The sequence below is a fragment of the Mytilus galloprovincialis genome, chromosome 9 (assembly GCF_965363235.1).
Source record: "Mytilus galloprovincialis chromosome 9, xbMytGall1.hap1.1, whole genome shotgun sequence".
Lineage (NCBI taxonomy): Eukaryota > Metazoa > Mollusca > Bivalvia > Mytilida > Mytilidae > Mytilus > Mytilus galloprovincialis.
The window spans coordinates 17862492-17880418 of record NC_134846.1 but is presented as its reverse complement, the minus strand read 5'-3'; the positions used below and the strand labels follow the sequence as shown (position 1 = coordinate 17880418).

Below are 17927 nucleotides of genomic sequence, written 5' to 3'. Positions count from 1 at the left end.
TGAATCCAAACCTTCTACTTGTGGTTTTAAACATTGCAGTATGATTTCAGAGCAATTAAAATACTTCTACACAAGTTATTATCCTGAAAATCAATCCCAACTTTCCGTTTGTGGTATTGAACCTTCTGAAAAAATTTCATGAAGATTTATTGACTTAAACTAAAGTTCTTATCCGAAAACCAATGTGTCTTCGGACGACGACGACGCAGACGCAGACGCAGACGCAGACATCATACCATTATACGATCTCAAAACTTTTTTGGGGTCGTATAAAATAGGATCGATAATACGACTGATACTAGTAGTTCTCGATAACGTTGGCCGTTATTCCACCTAGGCCAAATTGTATTGCAAAATAAGATACACATGCAATATCAAAAAGAATAAAAGAAAGTCAATCTAAAGAAAAATTTCGGAAGGAGCAACACTGACCCATTTTCCTTAGATGATAGCATTGGTTGGCAGTTTCTCTTTCAGTCATGACTATGCTCGAGTGACAGATGTTCGATATTTGAATATTTTGGCCTAAAAGATATGAAAATGTCTGTACCAAGTCAGGAATATGACAGTTGTTGTCCATTCGTTCGATCTGTTTTATCATTTGATTAGGGACTTTCCGTTTTGTATATTCCTCGGAGTTTGAATTGATATTTTTGTGATTTTACTTTTCATTGTCGATATGCGCATCTGGTGTTTTAAACAATGCTAACTTTTATGTTCTTATCTTGAAATTTAGAAGAAAATTGATTATCGTTCGCCTGTTGAACTTTCTAAAAGAAGATACATGTTGATATATTTCAATGGCTCCAATTGCCTCAACCAAAGATTTACCTAGTCGATTTTGATGGTGTTTGTAAAAGGCTTATATTTTGAATGTAACTAATAATAGTTTGACCAACCTGAATTAGTATTTCTTGTTATTATACTTGTATCCAGCTCTTCGTTGTTCAGAAAGTTTTGTATTCTTTTTAAAGAAACAGCTGTCTAAAGAAATCATTCAACGTCATTAGTTTGCCTTTCATGCTTTTACTTACTGTTTTATTATTTTAAATGACATTATTTTAAATATTAAGTCCATTTTCAAATGCAATTGTCATTTTCTAAAATGAGGAGGAAAACACACAAGAGCTTTCCAAATGCATGAGTTGATGAAAAAGGCAACACCAAGGTTAAAAGGAAACAATGTTAAACAACTTTACACGAATATGAACAATGTCCTGTACCAAGTCAGGAGTATGGCAGTTGTTATCAAATAGTCCATTTATATGTATGATCGAGTTTTATTTTGTTGTAGGTTAGTGTTCTATTTTCCGTTGTAATCATGTTATAGTTGATTTTTTCCTCGGTTTGGTTCGTGACGCTGCTTTGTTTTCGTTTAATTTCGTTCGATTTATGATTACAGCGGTATATTACTGTACCCTTTCTTTATCTGTATCTCTGTGTTAAAAAATGATTTCTTACCTGGATAAAATAGTTGATGACGTGTGGTAAAAGATGTAGTGAATATTGAAGTATATTGAACAGTGATAGAGATACAAACACCTTTTCTGCTGACATGACATTATTGGCATCCATTAACACGTACGTTCCGAAGGTACATAAAGATATCTGCAATTAAGCCAAAGATGACATAGGAGAATTACAACATGTTCTATACATTTGTTTTAGATATTTATTGTAACCTTGCAAAGTTTCATTGCAGATTTGTTATCAGATTGAATAAATATGATTGCTGGTCAATCCCCAAACAATCAAAAACATATTGTATATCATAATGATGAATGTTATCAAGAAACTTTGGTTTCAAATCCTCAGTAAAAAGTCAAACTTTATTGAGATTTGCTGTTATCTTTAAGACCATTTTAGTTGGTCATACACAGATAAGGACCTATACATCTTTAGCTTTTTATCAGTTTTAACATCCTGCTGAAAGATTAATTTTAGAAAATAATACACCCAAAAAAGATATTTTAACACGCATAAAAACTATATCCACTGTATATCATTCAGTTCATGAAATCAAGCAAGCAGAATAGTCTCTATTTTGCTGCTGTTACCGATGAACTGATAGAAATAAGTTTGCAAATTAAAGTAAATTTAGGAGGTTAGGTTGGTAATATATAAACGAGTACAAATGTGAGTTATTATCAGAAAGCAGTTGCATTTCAGTGCAGCTTAAAACATACATGTAACATTATCTCCAATGATAGAATTATCCACTAGATACCAAATAACGCTGATTCAAAATAAACAATAGGTCACCATACAACCTTACATTGTAAGGAAACCCACACCACATGTTTAACTATTAACTACCAATTATCAACTATTAATTATTAATTTATAAGAAAAGACTGTATATCGGTTGCAAAGGGCTTGATCTTTCAGATCGTCACGATTGCATTTTAAATTCCTGGATTCATTTAAAGGTTGACCGGTCAAACAGTTTATGTTCAAAATTAAGTATGTTCGCTACTCCTTTTCAAAAATAACAAACTCTTTAAAAGACTGAACGGCATGGTAGGTTTTGTTGAAATGAGTACAAATGTGAGTTATTATTATAATGCAGTTGCATGTCAGTGCAGCATATAACTATATGTGGAATTATCTCAAATGGTAAAACTATAGACCAGTTACCAAATAACTTCGATTTAAATAAACTTATGTTCACCGTACAGCATTGTCGTGACCGTACTTTACTGATGTCAATAGAACATAGAGTGAATAAAAAACTATTTAATATCTAAATACCATAAAAGGCGTCGTTGCCCATATCACATGCATCCAATTTTGAATTCCTTTTCGTCCTGCTAGTATATGTAGTTCTTTGTCTCGAATTTCTAAAATGCGCTTCTCAAAACATTCCTCCCATGCATACATCTTTAAAACCTAAGTGAAAGAACGTTATGAATGTATCCCTGTATGACTTTGATTAGCATTAGGCTAAGTTGTTGATGACGTGAACACATTTTGTCTGAGAATTTTTAAAAAAGGCCTGCAATCGGCAGTTCAGTAGAGTCTATAATTAAATACAACCGATTTGTACATTCCTGTTTTGTTTTCTACACTTTTACATAGGAGTAAATACAGATTTGTATGTAAAATTCAACAAAACTGAAACTTTTTATTTTGTTTTGAATAGTCTATTGCTTTCATTACGACCAGTCCATGCAGCCACAGTAATGATAAATTGTTTGTTTCAGTTTTCTAATTAAATTTTATAGTATTACGTAATATAACTGACATCACGGTTCTTTGTGACAAAGACCTCTGTATACTTAGTTGAACTGCAGTGCACTAGCAAGTTAACACTGACGTTGTGAAATCGAATTCCGCACGTGGCAAGTGTGCCTGACTCCCAATTCGTATTGACTAGCATTGTCAGTTTTCATACCAAAGTTTGGTTCTTTTCTGCGGCAAACTGACCGCTTTAACGTAGCACAATAGTAATAAAAGTAGCTTTAAACAACAATATATTAATCAATAAATCATTATTTTTTGCGACGTATTTTAAGGCCATATCGTTATGTTATCCGTGCTTGGATTAACATAGGCATAAAGCTGCATGTACTAATCATGAGTAACTATCTTCCATCTATGCACGATATATACACATAGGGGAACATAATAAGCGACGGCTCTTTATGGTACATATTGATGCACATTCATGATTCATATATAGTACAATTCTGGTATCAATTTTACAATAAAATTCATAATATACAATTTCTGCAATCATGGCTCATGTACAATAACTTATGGCGAAATATCAATCCGTGATACAAATATAATTATACTCTTTGAATGAGTTACTTAAAGATGAACAGCCAAACTAATATACTAGTAATAGAATGGAGTAAGTTTGAATGTATTTACGTCATGAATGTCAGGTTGGAATTAACAGTGAGGTAGGAAGAGCGGTCCGATTCCTAGAATGGAATGGTTGTCATTTTCTGTTTTTCAGTGACCTTTTCCGTTTCGGTTCATACTCTCGTATATTCACTTGATGAATCATGCAGAAAACAACCGAAGTTTGGTCTTTCGACACACTCAGTCTCGGATCATTTGGATTTCGTTTCACACCCATTTTTTAATCTGTTTTTTTTTTCCAATCAATGTGCTAAATTTTAACATACAAATGATAGTATGTATGTTGTTTAAAGAAAATTTGACGTAAATTTGTTCGGTTTATTTTTTATTTTTTTATTTTTTTCTCAATACTCATTTAAATATTTGCAAATTGCCGATCTGTGTACAAAACTAAAATCTAATTTACAAGTAAGTCATCTCTGGGAATACTGAAAAATATATAACTGTTATGAATGAAAACGGAAAAATTTAAACGAAAATAACAATAAATAAGCTGTCTGTTAAATGTGTTATACGTACCTTAATTCCATTTAAGACTTCATTCATCTTTTTTATTCTTGCGTCTTTTAAATTCATGCTCTCCAACTGTAAAGAAAATCCAAATTGAATTGAATCAGGAGCTCTATAAGTAGCTTCCGTTTGCAAATAGCGTATGTTATTGTGAGATCCCTATTCAGACTATTCTTTTTTAAAACATAGAAAGAAAGTAAAATATTAAAACTTCGAACTCCTAGGCAAAGTAGAAATGCATAGTCCTTCATGAAATGACAACTTCTAAAGCTCAAACACGACAAACGAATGTAAAACCGCTGTCATATTTTTTGGTAAAGGCATTTCCTTATGTGGAAAATTGAGGTTAATAACCTGGTATCCAGGTATCATAGCTATCAGAACCTTTCTTCAATGACAGTCACGTAGAGGTTCCATAATAATAGTATTGACATAATACTCAAAAATTTCAAAAATTGTGTCACAGCTGTTAAAAATTACATTATAATGGTAAACTATATAAACAAAACAATTATGTGAACAAACAAACTAATACAAAAGAATGTATCTAGGGCCCTGTATCCAAATGATCTTCCGAAGCCTTGTAAAGAAGGTGAAATAGCGGAAAGACGGAAGAAATGAGGAATGGGAAACAGAAAGACGGAAGGATGGACGGTCTAGGTTAACTCTTAATGCCTTCGTTGCATTTATCAGGGTGCATACCAATGACATTTAAACTATATAGACAAAGCACATGAGCAGAGATGAAAGAAAAGAATACAGAAAATTACCATAGCACTTTAGCGAGTCATACCTAGTCAGGCAAAAGGATACAAGTCAACAGTAATTCAATTTTCAACAAAACCTAAACAATTTAAATACAAGGGATTTTTTAAATAATAATAATAATAAAACATGAGCTAAATGACAAACAGTGACTACATAGGAAGTCCACATAACGTTACCTTGTCCTAGAGAAATTAAGCCTCAGTCTAAATACTTTTTAATTATTCTAAAACTTACTTGCAAATGTTTTGATTTCCTCATCAACACAAAATTAACTGGTACCAATAATAGTATAATTATAAGCCCAACCAAGACTGAGGGTCCTGCAAAATAGGAATTCAAAATATATATATATATAAAATAGAGTCAATATCACTTCATCTGACATCTATAACTGTTCCGCGTATACCGTGTGTTTCAATAATATAATCATTACATCATACGTACCATTTTAAGATAATGTTTTACGTGAATTAATTACTATTTTATATTTACTGGTAAACGTCTCGTCGAACTCTTGGTAGCGTGTTCATCTCGAGTGCAGGAGGTCATGAGTTCGAAACATGACTGTGTCACACCAAAGCATTAAACGTTGGTATTTGGTGTGTCATCGCACAACACGAAGCACAAACATTGACAAAGGAGTACGCACAAAAACTGGTCGACTCAGAGTCAAATAACATGAATAATGTGTCTGGTCAATTGACATTTCTTCCGGATCCTTTAATTTGGACCGTTACCTTGTAAACTAGCACGTTACGAATCCTGTTCTACCTGTTGGCGTTGTACAAAGCAGGGTTAACATTCTATTCTACATAAGAAAGAACATATACATAGTCAGGAATATACGGCGTTCGGTAATTTTGTGATTTTACTGTTATATTACATTAACGCGTGCTTTCGTCTGTATATGCATAATAATTTCCCGCTGGACGTAAACCATCCGTTCATCATCACTATGTTTAATGTTTTTCCGTTTATACATTTTTGGCGTAAATTTTGTCTTCTTCTGGATTTCAGGTTAATCTATACTTAAACGCATTGTTGACACTTTTTTTAACATACCTAAGGTTTGCCACAGGAAATAAAAAGATATTGAAAATAACAGAGGAATGGCCCATACATCATTCACACTCCACATACAATTTCCTATCTTTTCAGCATCAACAGACATCAAGTTGATGATCTCGCCTACAGTAGAATCTTGCTTAGCTGCATTTGTTAGTCTCAGAGTCTAAATATTAACACAAATGCCATGATTGTATTTTTTTCATTATAACTTACACCATAAACATGATAAAATATTCATTTTCCCTATCAAATAGAGAAAAAAACATTTAGCTACGTGATTGTTTACAGTCGACTACAAAATCTAAAATGCTGATGAATGTCATCATTCCGACACCTCTATAGCTTTTGCAAAAATCAATCCAAATAAGAATATCATGAATATGTTAGTAAGACAATGTAGGATGTGTTTGTTTTTCCTCTTAATTTATCCTATTCATCTTTTTTATTTTAAAAAGATACGTCCTCATTTTATATCGTACACATACTTTAAGTATTATAATTTGATAATTTTATAATGGCTTTGGTGTGTAAGATTTTCACTTATCAGTACAACAAACGTAACGAGACAGTCGTCACCACAGCGCGGCAAATCCCGTCTTTTGCAGGATAGTCCTTACCATAGACCGGCAAATACATTTTTTCACAAAGGTCGTCACTATAAAGCATCATCTCTCGATTCGTTCAGTGCATCTGAGTGCATCCTTCTTTTTGATTGGCTCTGGCTGTTTAACGTTTATTTTTATGTAAAGTTCTTCATTAACTTATTGAATATGCTTCTTTCTTTAAAATAAAATTGAAAATGGAAATGGGGAATGTGTCAAAGAGACAACAACCCGACCAAATTCTTTAAAAGCATGGTTTGATGTATCATATAGTTTATTGTATGGGTTCAGCTCTGAATGTTGACACCTAATACTTCTCAAAGTCAAATTTTACCAACCTTTTTATAAATGGCAGCAGTAAGAGCTACCCAGTTACTCCTTCCTGCTTCTTGTGTTTCATTAATATGAATATTCAAAACAACTGATTTGAATATTGAGACAGAAAACATAAGGATAGCAAGTATGTAACCTTTCCAGATCTCTTCTTTTCCATCTCTTGCTATGCCAATTAGGAGTCTATATTAATAGATGAGTAATATAACAATTTGATACATCCATTTGACACTTTGTGTTACTTTTTATAGAACAAATAGGATGCAGATAAAACAAGGCGAACTGTTTTTATTGCATACTAGTTATATTCTTCCGGAGCACCTGAGATCACCCCTAGTTTTTTGGTGGGGTTCGTGTTTTTCTATGTTATGTCATGTGTGCTATTGTTTGTTTGTCTTTTTCATTTTTAGCCATGGCGTTGTCAGTCTGCTTTAATTTATGAGTTTGACTATCCCTTTGGTATCTTTCGTCCCTCTTTTATACCCTGCTCTACTAGTTATACCCTGCTCTACTAGGTATACCCTGCTCTACTAGTTATACCCTGCTCTACTAGTTATACCCTGCTCTACGTGTTGATTACTGTGGATTCACTTATTTTCGTGGATATTAGTTTTCTTGGATTGAGTAAAAAATTATTTCATTTCGTGATTTTGCCAATTTCTGGATACAGATCATTTCAAAATTTGCAATTCGTTGTATAGTTGAGTTGGTGGTTCACCTGTACCCACGAAACCCACGAAAATTCGTATCCAACAAATAATAATAAATCCATAGTAACAGGAAATGGACCAGAATTTCAAAGTGGGTGTAAAAATGAATTATATTGTAAAGCAAGATGTCAAAATTATAAAGTTTAAACAAAATACCAATATGCTTTTACAGTTTCAATTAAAATAAAGATACATAATACAGACAAGAATAGAAAATACAGAGATGCGGTTTGAATTTCTGGTTAAGAACTTTTCATCTGATAGCAACGTGGATAAACTCAGATATATGTTAGAAGACAGCCTTTAAAAAGTACCTACTATATAGACAATATACCACTGGTCCAAGTTAGGCCATAGTTTATTGTTCTTAATCATTATCACACTACCAAATGTGTCTGTTCAACTTTAAGGATTATCGGTGGTTGTTGTCTGTTATATGATGTTTGTAATGTGACATTTGTTGTCCATTCGTTTGATGGGGTTTAACATTTTATTTTGCCATAGAGACTTTCCGTTTTAAATTTTCCTCAGAGTTCAGTATTTTTGTGATTTTACTCTTTTTTTTCCTTAAATGAGCAAACTCGATGATGACCAAACAAAACAAATAAATAAAACCGAAACTTACCTTATCATATAGGGAAAGGTGAACTCGGCTAAATGATACAATAATTTGTAAAAAGCTGACAGCAACAAAGCAGGCCCCGATGCTCTTATAACACAACGAAGGAGGTTTGCCTGAACTTTTTTCTCCACAGTAATTGTTGTTGTCTTAATCGTTCGCTTTTCTTGGGATTGTCTCTCTCTAGAAGCGAAAATGATAAACATAATTATCCTTAGCTATTGTTTTATTTTTTTGCTGTTACGTTAGTATTCAAGAATTAAATCTAGAATTATTTCCCTACATACAAATACAGATAAACTCAGCATTTTCTAATATGTTTATTTAAGTATAATAACTGCTTAACCAACATATTAATTGATTTCATATGCTTTCTTAGATAATATACTACTTCCGGTTTTTTTTTTTACTTTTTCTATGTCGTCCCATACTTTCGTTTGTTTTTTTGCATACATTTCAAGTTAATCGAATCACAAAAGTTTTCAACACGCACAGACACACATCAATTTTTTTTATTTATCGTTAAAATGTTGAATAGGTTGCTTTACGTCAGTAAAATATCACCTGATAATGTCCCTTCCATTCCTTTAAACGTTGAAACTGATCTATTATTATAGTCTTTTAAGTGCATGGCTCCATTAATCATCAATGTGTACTTTTCATGTTATCAATAATTTCACTGATCATTTTGTTTGGTAAAGAATAATTTTCTTTAAGTATGTATATAAATTAAAGTAGATTAACATGTTGGTTGATTTCTGTGGTTTAACGCCACTGTCATCAATATTGGATGAATCGTGATGGTCCATTTTTTCTATTGGTCGAGGAAGCCACAGAACTTTCAAAGAATAGACAAACTTCGGCAAGAAAGCCAAAAATCCTTGTCAATTATAATTTGATTCGAACATACTTTGAATGTGCACAGTTTAAACGTACAATCAAATTGCGATACAAAACTTGGAGATCACCGAGGTCTACATGAAGGAAAGATATGTCTGTAAAAAATAATAAGTTTCCAGCGACCAACATATATATATATATCCTGTATATTTAAAAAAAAAATAAAATAGGTACAATGTAGTTATATCTTACCTTGTAGCTTTCTCTACCTCCTCTTCCCAGTACTTATCGAAAATAGGAATGATATTTGTAGATAAATGTTCAGGTTTTAAGGGCCATAAATCTGACGGTTCGAGATTATGCCTGTATCCAAATAGTACAAATCTGTTAAAAAATAATTAAATTTTGCATTTATGATGATGATGTTAGCATATACAATGTCAACAAATGCAAAGAAAAACAAAACAAAAAATTAACATCACATAAATTGTTCTAAGAACTCTGAATTTTAAAATGTAAACGCTATTAGAATTACTCACTGAGCTGTCGAACTGTGAGTTATGTAAAGGCCAAAATTCTGTCAAAATTTAATCTTCATCTTTTCAGTTAAAATTCACAATTAAGAATCATTTTCAAATGACCCGTTTATAAACAACAATCGATACGGTGCTCAATCATACAATGGCGAATCTATGGTATTTAGCAGGACCAATGGAAAGGGCTCATGTAAACAGTAAACGTATTTATACTACAAATTACCAATAACACTGTTAACTAAAAAGTGGTGTAACCTTGATTTAGAATTAACAAAATAAATATATATAAATGGATATTTGCGTAAATACAATTGTCTAAAATATCCATTCTATCTTGTCTAAATTTCTTGTCTTTCCCAGTATATTGTCCTCTTATTGATCAGTCTTTACCAAACTCAAATCTCAATGTTTCCCTACTACATACGGCGTTACCCAACTCCATGTTAGCCCAGACAAAAAAGATGCTTAAACTTACGGCGTTACCCAACTCCATGTGAGCCGTGACAAAAAAGATGCTTTAATTTCTGGGGAAACGTCTTTGTCTGCTTTACCCTATAGGAAAGAAACAAAAGACTTGTGTTTGCTTAACAATATGAAATTACTGTCCTTTTCTTATAGTGTGTATAGAATTTAGATATCTACTCTTATTAACTTTCCCCACTTTTTAGTATGAGTGTATATACTATTCACATACTAGTTATATACTTTTAGTTATTACATGTATATGTATGTCCACATGTGGAGCAGGATCTGCTGACCCTTCCGGAGCACCTGAGATCACCCCCAGTATTTCAGGGGTTCGTGTTGCTTAGTCTTTAGTTTTCTATGTTTTTTTTGTGTACTATTATTTGTCTGTTTGTCTTTTTCATTTTTAGCCATGACGTTGTCAGTTTATTTTTCGGTTTATGAGTTTGGCTGTTCCTCTAATATCTTTCGACCCTCTTTTGCTAGCATAATGACTTCGAAACATATACGATTAAAGATTTGACGTAAAACAAACCTTTTCAAAAGACTGGTTCGCTCCAAGAACCTGTTTTAAAACCAGTATTACTGATTCTATCAGGTACACACTTATCAACACACAATATAGTTTTGTTGTCCACTCTGTTAGTTGTAATTCCCAGTTATTCTGAAACTATATGTAGTACATGAATATCAGATTGCTAAGAGAAGTGCAACTGGCAACATTCGTGGAGTAAAAGTAGAAAAAGTTTTTCTGGCAACTTTTGTAATGAACAACCACAACGAAATAGATCGATTCATCTATTTTGCAGTTAATTTCCTTTCTTCCTTTCTTATAGAAAACAATTTAAAACATTTTTTTGGAAACTAACCACAATCACAAAAATACACATTTATTGGACTTTTTGTGAACGAAATTTAAAAAAAAATTCTTTAAATCTGCACAATTATTCAGTACAAATTTGTTCTCTTCAATGAACGAATATTTACTTATAAATGGTTCTTGGTTAGAAGAATTATTAAACAAAAAAATGATGGAATTTTTTATTAAATCGTTTAGAATCGATAATCATGAAAGTATTACATCAACATCCTTTCGTTTTTGAAAAATAGAAACGAACGAAATTCCAAAACTGCAGAAAAGACCAAATATGTGGAAAAATCTGTATTTTCTCTTTTTCTTCCTCTGTGTTTTATGAGATTCATCTTGTATCAATATCTGTAAAAAAACAATAATGAATTTTAATTAACAAAATGTTTTTGATTATATTTGCGATTTTGGGAACATGTCCATACATTTAATTAGTTATTAAAAGTACCAGGATTATAATTTAATACGCCAGACGCGCGTTTTGTCTACAAAAGACTAATCAGTGACGAACAGATCAAAATAGATATAAAAGAGTACAAATTTGAAGATTATCGAGGACCCAAAATTCCAAAACGTTGTGCCAAAATGTTTCATATGTCAGAATGCGAGTTGTTAGTATTGCGTTATTGTCTCAAGGCATTATTCGCGTTTATACAAACTTCGCATTTATTTTGGAGTTAACAGAAGGTTGAATAAAGCATTAAATGTTTGTAATTTGATAAGGAAACAACACTTACATCATATAAGTTAACATTAATTATGTACGGCCTCAAAAGTAAGCTAGATGTCCATTGTCGGTCCAATTTTGAACCAGCATGTTTTAAATGTATAAAAGTTGGTTAACATATTCAATAGATATATTGAAGACAGATTAAACAACATGTATATCAATGTCCCTGTTGTGTAATGCTATAATAACATTACATAACAATCGAAATTGCAGAATTTAACATAGCAATCAATGGTGCTATGAATTAATGGGTTAATGCCAACAGCTGAAAAACAGATTAAAAATAATTTACATGGTCCCTGTTGTATGATGCTATCATTACAATGTATATAGGATTCATCAACGATTTTAACATGAACGGTAACGATTGTAAAATAAAAAGTTATTATTATTCTGGAATGCAAAATATTGGTACATTTTTTTTTATTCTGCTTAACAATTTTGGTACAAAGTTTTGTTTGTTTCTTTGTCGGTTTTTTAAAAGGCTGATCGGCCACATGTTGTTTTATTGACGTTTACCCATTATTCACTTTTATGTACATATATAGATACAAAGAGTTCATACCGTTGTCAACACTATACTAATTGATAAAATAAAACCATCAGGAGACTTTTCTCCAATCAAAACGTCATGAATATCTCTCAGTCCATAGGATAAGCTTAGTATGCTTAATAGTGTGATGAATATTGCTAAAATCTGAAATTGAAAAAAAAATGTTGAAGTTATTATTTTATTCTTCGTTTCTTTTTCTCTCTGTAAAATCATAAACAAAATAACATTAGAAAGAAAAAAAACTGTATGTGTATCTTTTTGACACGAGTGTTCAATTTTTTTATATATCTGATATACTCCATATTTCAAGTTCAGACTTATCTTAACTGAAGGTTAAACAAGTTCTTAAGTAAACAATTTAACGGGTTGTTTCCTAAACAATATCTTATTATAATAACATAATGCGTTTGTTATGATTTTTTGTACTTAAAGTGAATAAATCATCTCCCTGAGTTACCCAAATATTGTCATTACTCATATACATTTAATTATAAAAGTGGGACAATCGGACGACACAATTGAGCCATTATCAACTGTATATGATATCAAATATTGTACGCATATTTTTTCTTAAAATTTGTTTCATTTTTTTAAGTCATATGAAACGAGTGACCGGTGAATTTTTTTTTATCGAATTCTTTAACCAATGCATTTATATATCATAAACCTAGTCTTCTGTGCACGATTTTATCATTTCTCATGCAAAACTATCGTATTAATCGTCATTTGTTTTTGTCTCTGTCTGTTAATATTTAAAAACAATGTGGCAGCTAAATAATTGCCGTGTTTTGAAACCGTAGTTTACCGATCGTCACCTTATAGGAAGCAATCAACAAAGAAGCATGGATATTGAGCATGTGTATAGTATGCATGTCGATTAGATAATAGTTTATTTCAATGACAGATCCATGCGTATTGTGATCACCGGATTTTACGAGAAGGGTCACGCTAAGATCACATGTAAACGGAAAACATTTCGGCGAAATGCTTCCTGGAAGCAAGGAATTAAAAAAAGTACTTCTTCTAAATTTGGACAAATTAAAGAAGTTTCTTAAAAAAAATAGTATATGTACATAAGTTTTATAATGAAAACTATCCATTTAGTTATAAAAAAAAAACTTATGTATCATTTTTTTTTTTAATTTGCGGTTTTATAATACTTTAAGAATGAAATTATATTATAGAGCAAAGCAAAACAAATCATTGTCAAGATAACGTGTTAATATGATCTTCCAAAATAAACTTATTCATATGTCATTATTAGTAAATTAGTGAATAGTTCTTTGAATATACCTTTGAAATAATGTATACTTACGAATTTGTACTGAACAATAGCTACTGACAAATTGCGTTTGAAATACAAAAAGTGGAGAGGTGCCCCTAAAACAAACAGCACAGTTGTCCATTCTGCTAAAGATGGTCCCTTTTCTATTGTTACTGAATCTATTAAACTTAACTGTGAACTGCATACATGTACCTAGAAAAACAATAATTGAAACAATTACAAAATTTTGCAAAATTTAGGATTCCAATGTCCAATTTTATGAATTGTGAAACTATATTAAGAGTAGATTTCGGTTTCAAGCCACTTTAAACGACGTTGGTTCTTCCTTATGTAAAATATGATAGATATATAATTAAAATGTAACTTTTGAGAGTTGAGAAACATCGTGTTGCACGAATTTCTTTTGTAGAATCGGTTTGTCTAATGAGTTATGATACTGTGTAGACAAACCTGTATCTTCCTTGTTCAATGATCTACGAAAACGAAAATATATGTTCTTCATAAATAACATGGCGTTAACAGGCATTTTTTTTTTTTGTAACGACCCAATTAAAAATGCAAAAGAAAACATGTAAATTTTACATTATTTGAATGAACTTTACTCGATTTGTGATATTGCACTCTCAATGAAAGGAAAATTCGTTAATAATAAAATTGTTAATGGGATTATTTAATATATTAATAGTTCAATTATGAATAATATCTACAGTCAGGGCCGTAACTAGGGTTCGAATTCAGGGGAGGCAGGGGTTTGGGGCCGCCCATTGAGGCCCCAAGAGAGGGGGTTGGGGTGAGCAGCCCCCCGCCGATTTTTTTTCCTCAGTAAAATGGCTAAAAATGACCCATTTTCCTTCGATTTCCTTACTTTAAAATTCATCAGTATTGCTTGAACCTGGAAGCAATTTTTATGAAAAAACAAACGAAGATTGCTGTTCGGGGTTAGCAAAGGCTCCGTCTTGAAGTCCGTACTTTGAACTATAATTATTAACATTAAATACATTGTGACCGCCTATTTTTTTCTCTCAATAAAATGGCTAAAAATTACCCGTTTTCCTTCGATTTCCTTACTCTAAGATTCATCAGTAATGCTTGAACCTGGAAGCAATTATTATCTGTATTTAAAGATATTTTTGTACGAAATCAAACTGGTAAGTTAAAAAAAACCTATATAAATCAAGATTATAGATCGCAAGATATTTTTTTTTATCGAGGACCTTGAATTTCAATATTGTTGAAAGCTGAACAGACATGTATAGAACTACAACTAATGGGAGTGTTTTTAAACTACTAAGGCATTGACCATAACGTTCTGGTATGATCGGGAGACGTACTGTCTGACTAGACACGTTAAAAAAATTACCCAACAGCTGATTCAGCAGGTAACGAATTTCCGATATCATAAAAGATTCACAATACAAAGGGAACTTCCTCTGCTTAATTGAGCCCCTAAATAAATGTGATTAGTTAAGTTTTGTTCAAAATTGTTGAAAGCAAAGTTTCATATGAGTTCTCGTACGTCATAGGAAATACTGAATAACAGATGGATTGCCACACGAAAAAAAAAACTATATCAAATACTGAAATGGTTCACTTTCAATCAAAAATTCCGGAAAACGACAGATATATCACATATCATGATAACTGTTAAATCTGTAAAGGTGTGTTGTTTATAATACAAATTCAAGTTCTTCGTGTACATCTTGTCAATATTTCATTTTATTACTTCAAAACAAATTTTGGAGTACAAAATTCAGGGGAGGCACTCCCTCCCCTGAGTTGCCTCCCCTGCCTCATAGGTAGTTACGGCCCTGACAGTGTGTTATTTTACGTTTAAGTATCCAACACTTAGGCAGATCATATACGTACTTATGTCTACATGTAGATGTTAGGACGGAAGTATAAAGAGAATACTTGAACTTTCTATATTATTATAGAATTAACGATCAACAAGTCTATAAAAAGATAAAGATGAGGTATGATTTTGCCAATGAGAAAACTATTCATCAAAGTACACATGCATGCAGTAGATGTAAATACAATAACATGTTTACATGTATAAGTGTTCCCCATTTCACCGGGGTTGTTTTAAAAATAATTGGCTTAAATTGAACTAAAATAACCGAGTATTTGTATCACATAAATGCGAAGTGCAAATTGACAATTATAACATGTATAATGGATTAATCTAATTTAATTTCTTCATTTTCTTACCGAAAGATTGTAATCCATCGAACAAACTGAATCGTTTGATCAAATTTTGACAATCCTCCATATAAAAGTGAAGTGTATTTCACCATCAAGGTGAAACAAGTTGTTTTTATTATCTATAGAAGTAGACAATCCTAAGTTAAAAATAGAAAAAGTAAAATCCACTGTAGGTGAACATGCGAATGTAAATATTCAATATTTAAAAATAGACCATTTACACAATTATTGTTTGTAAACAAATTCTGACAAACAGTACGTTAAATTTTTAGGTATTATGTATGATTTGTACAAAATTTGACTAAAATTCACTTATAACTTGTACAATAATGTGAAGTATGGATTTTGTTATAAAAAGCAGATACACACTTCAGAAATTGTATTCAGTTACCACATAATAAACCTTATATACAAAATACAAATATAACCAGATTGAGACAGGAAAAGTAATTGATACATGCATGCCAGTTTATTCTGATAGTACAATAGAAATTGACCCCAGTGACAATTCTGATAGTATAATAGAAATTAGCCCGAGTGACAATCAAGATGACACTGAGTCAGACGTTGAAACACCAAGCATACATGACAGGAAGCGTGCGATGTCTGACCAACAGATCAAAGCCGAATATCTAACCAAGAAAACGAAACGGAAATAATCAGAACTTGCTGTGGGGGAAAATGTCATTATACCAATTCCTCAGTGTGAGTGTGCCCCCACTGATCCGCAAAAATATTAGATGTTATTATTGAATCTGAAGAATTTGGGCAGGATGAATCAAATTAAAGCTGTTAAAGACACATCTATATTCGCAGCCACAGTTCCTGAGCTTCAACTGTCGCTACGTGAAGAAGTTAAAAAGCTTTCAAAGACTGCTGGTCACGGATTTCTTTCTTGTAAATGCAAAGGGGGTGTAGCACTTCTTAGCGTAAATGTAAAAAGCAAAATATGTATTTCCGATGCCATAATTTACTCACATGCTCAAACAAGTGATACAGAACTATTTTTCATATTTTGTAAATAGGGTTTATTAGAGGTTTCCCGATTTGCTACCGTACCAACCGTAGTACGAACTGGGAGCCGTCATTTAACTTTTGGAAATAATTGATGTATACACTTAATATCAACGTATGTTTTATGAATCATATACAGAACTATTTTACGAACTTTTTAACTATAATTTGGTACTAATTTCATGTGGTTACTTCTTGTATTCATAATAATCAATATTGTGTGAACTCGATTATGTATTCAATCAACCGTTGCAAGTAACCGTTGGTACGAAAGGTTTATAGTTAAGAGTTATTTCCCCCTAAAACTTCACAGACAAAAAGAAGCTAAATTACAAGACATATTTTAAACCTATATAAATTTTGTTCGTAATAACTTTTCATAAATATAAAGTGTTTAAGGTTTGTATTTTTAAGTTAGCTTTTTAGAAAAGTTGAACAAATAAATTTTCTTTTAACAAAATAAATTGACCTCAATAACAAAAACATAATGATTAAAATTAATAGCAAATTTAATAGTCAGGTGATTATAATAGACATGAATAGAAATGCAAAATGTTGTCATGAATGGAACGGTTATATTATCAGTTATGATGATTAGAAATTGTATTATTGAAGAATAAATAAAGGCAACAGTAGTATACCGCTGTTCAAAACTCATAAATCCATAGACAAAAAACAAAATCGGGGTAACAAACTAAAACCGAGGGAAACGCATTAAACGTAAGAGGAGAACAACGACATAACACCAAAATGTAACACACACAGAAACGGAGCAAGCATCAGACAAAATCCCACGAGAATAACAAATATAAAATCGTCCACAGTGACGCCCAGATATAAAAGATCGAAAGTGAAAAAAAGTACAAAGTTGTACCGCACTGAAGATCAAAAGTTGAAAAAGGTTGTGTCAAATACGGCTATGTTTTTATGCTTGGGATAAGAACATGCTTA

The 17927-nt window shown here is 31.8% G+C and overlaps 1 protein-coding gene across 3 annotated transcripts in view; it reads right to left on the bottom strand.

Moving 5' to 3' along the window:
* LOC143044541 (multidrug resistance-associated protein 1-like) overlaps positions 1–16083 on the bottom strand; it is a 36295-nt gene extending 20212 nt beyond the window's left edge. For 2 of the 3 annotated variants that reach the window (XM_076216599.1, XM_076216601.1), the window contains exons 1-15: positions 15969–16083; positions 13788–13949; positions 12485–12616; positions 11403–11537; positions 10857–10991; positions 10332–10408; positions 9573–9704; positions 8487–8663; positions 7157–7334; positions 6211–6379; positions 5383–5468; positions 4390–4455; positions 2752–2889; positions 1462–1608; positions 900–984 (exon numbers count right to left, since the gene is read on the bottom strand). In XM_076216599.1, coding sequence (XP_076072714.1) covers positions 900–984; positions 1462–1608; positions 2752–2889; positions 4390–4455; positions 5383–5468; positions 6211–6379; positions 7157–7334; positions 8487–8663; positions 9573–9704; positions 10332–10408; positions 10857–10991; positions 11403–11537; positions 12485–12616; positions 13788–13949; positions 15969–15986 — 1837 coding nt within the window. In that variant the 5' untranslated portion in view covers positions 15987–16083. The remainder of the gene's footprint in view (positions 1–899; positions 985–1461; positions 1609–2751; positions 2890–4389; positions 4456–5382; positions 5469–6210; positions 6380–7156; positions 7335–8486; positions 8664–9572; positions 9705–10331; positions 10409–10856; positions 10992–11402; positions 11538–12484; positions 12617–13787; positions 13950–15968) is intronic. The other variant, XM_076216600.1, reaches the window with a different exon arrangement.
* Between the last annotated feature and the right edge of the window lie 1844 nt (positions 16084–17927).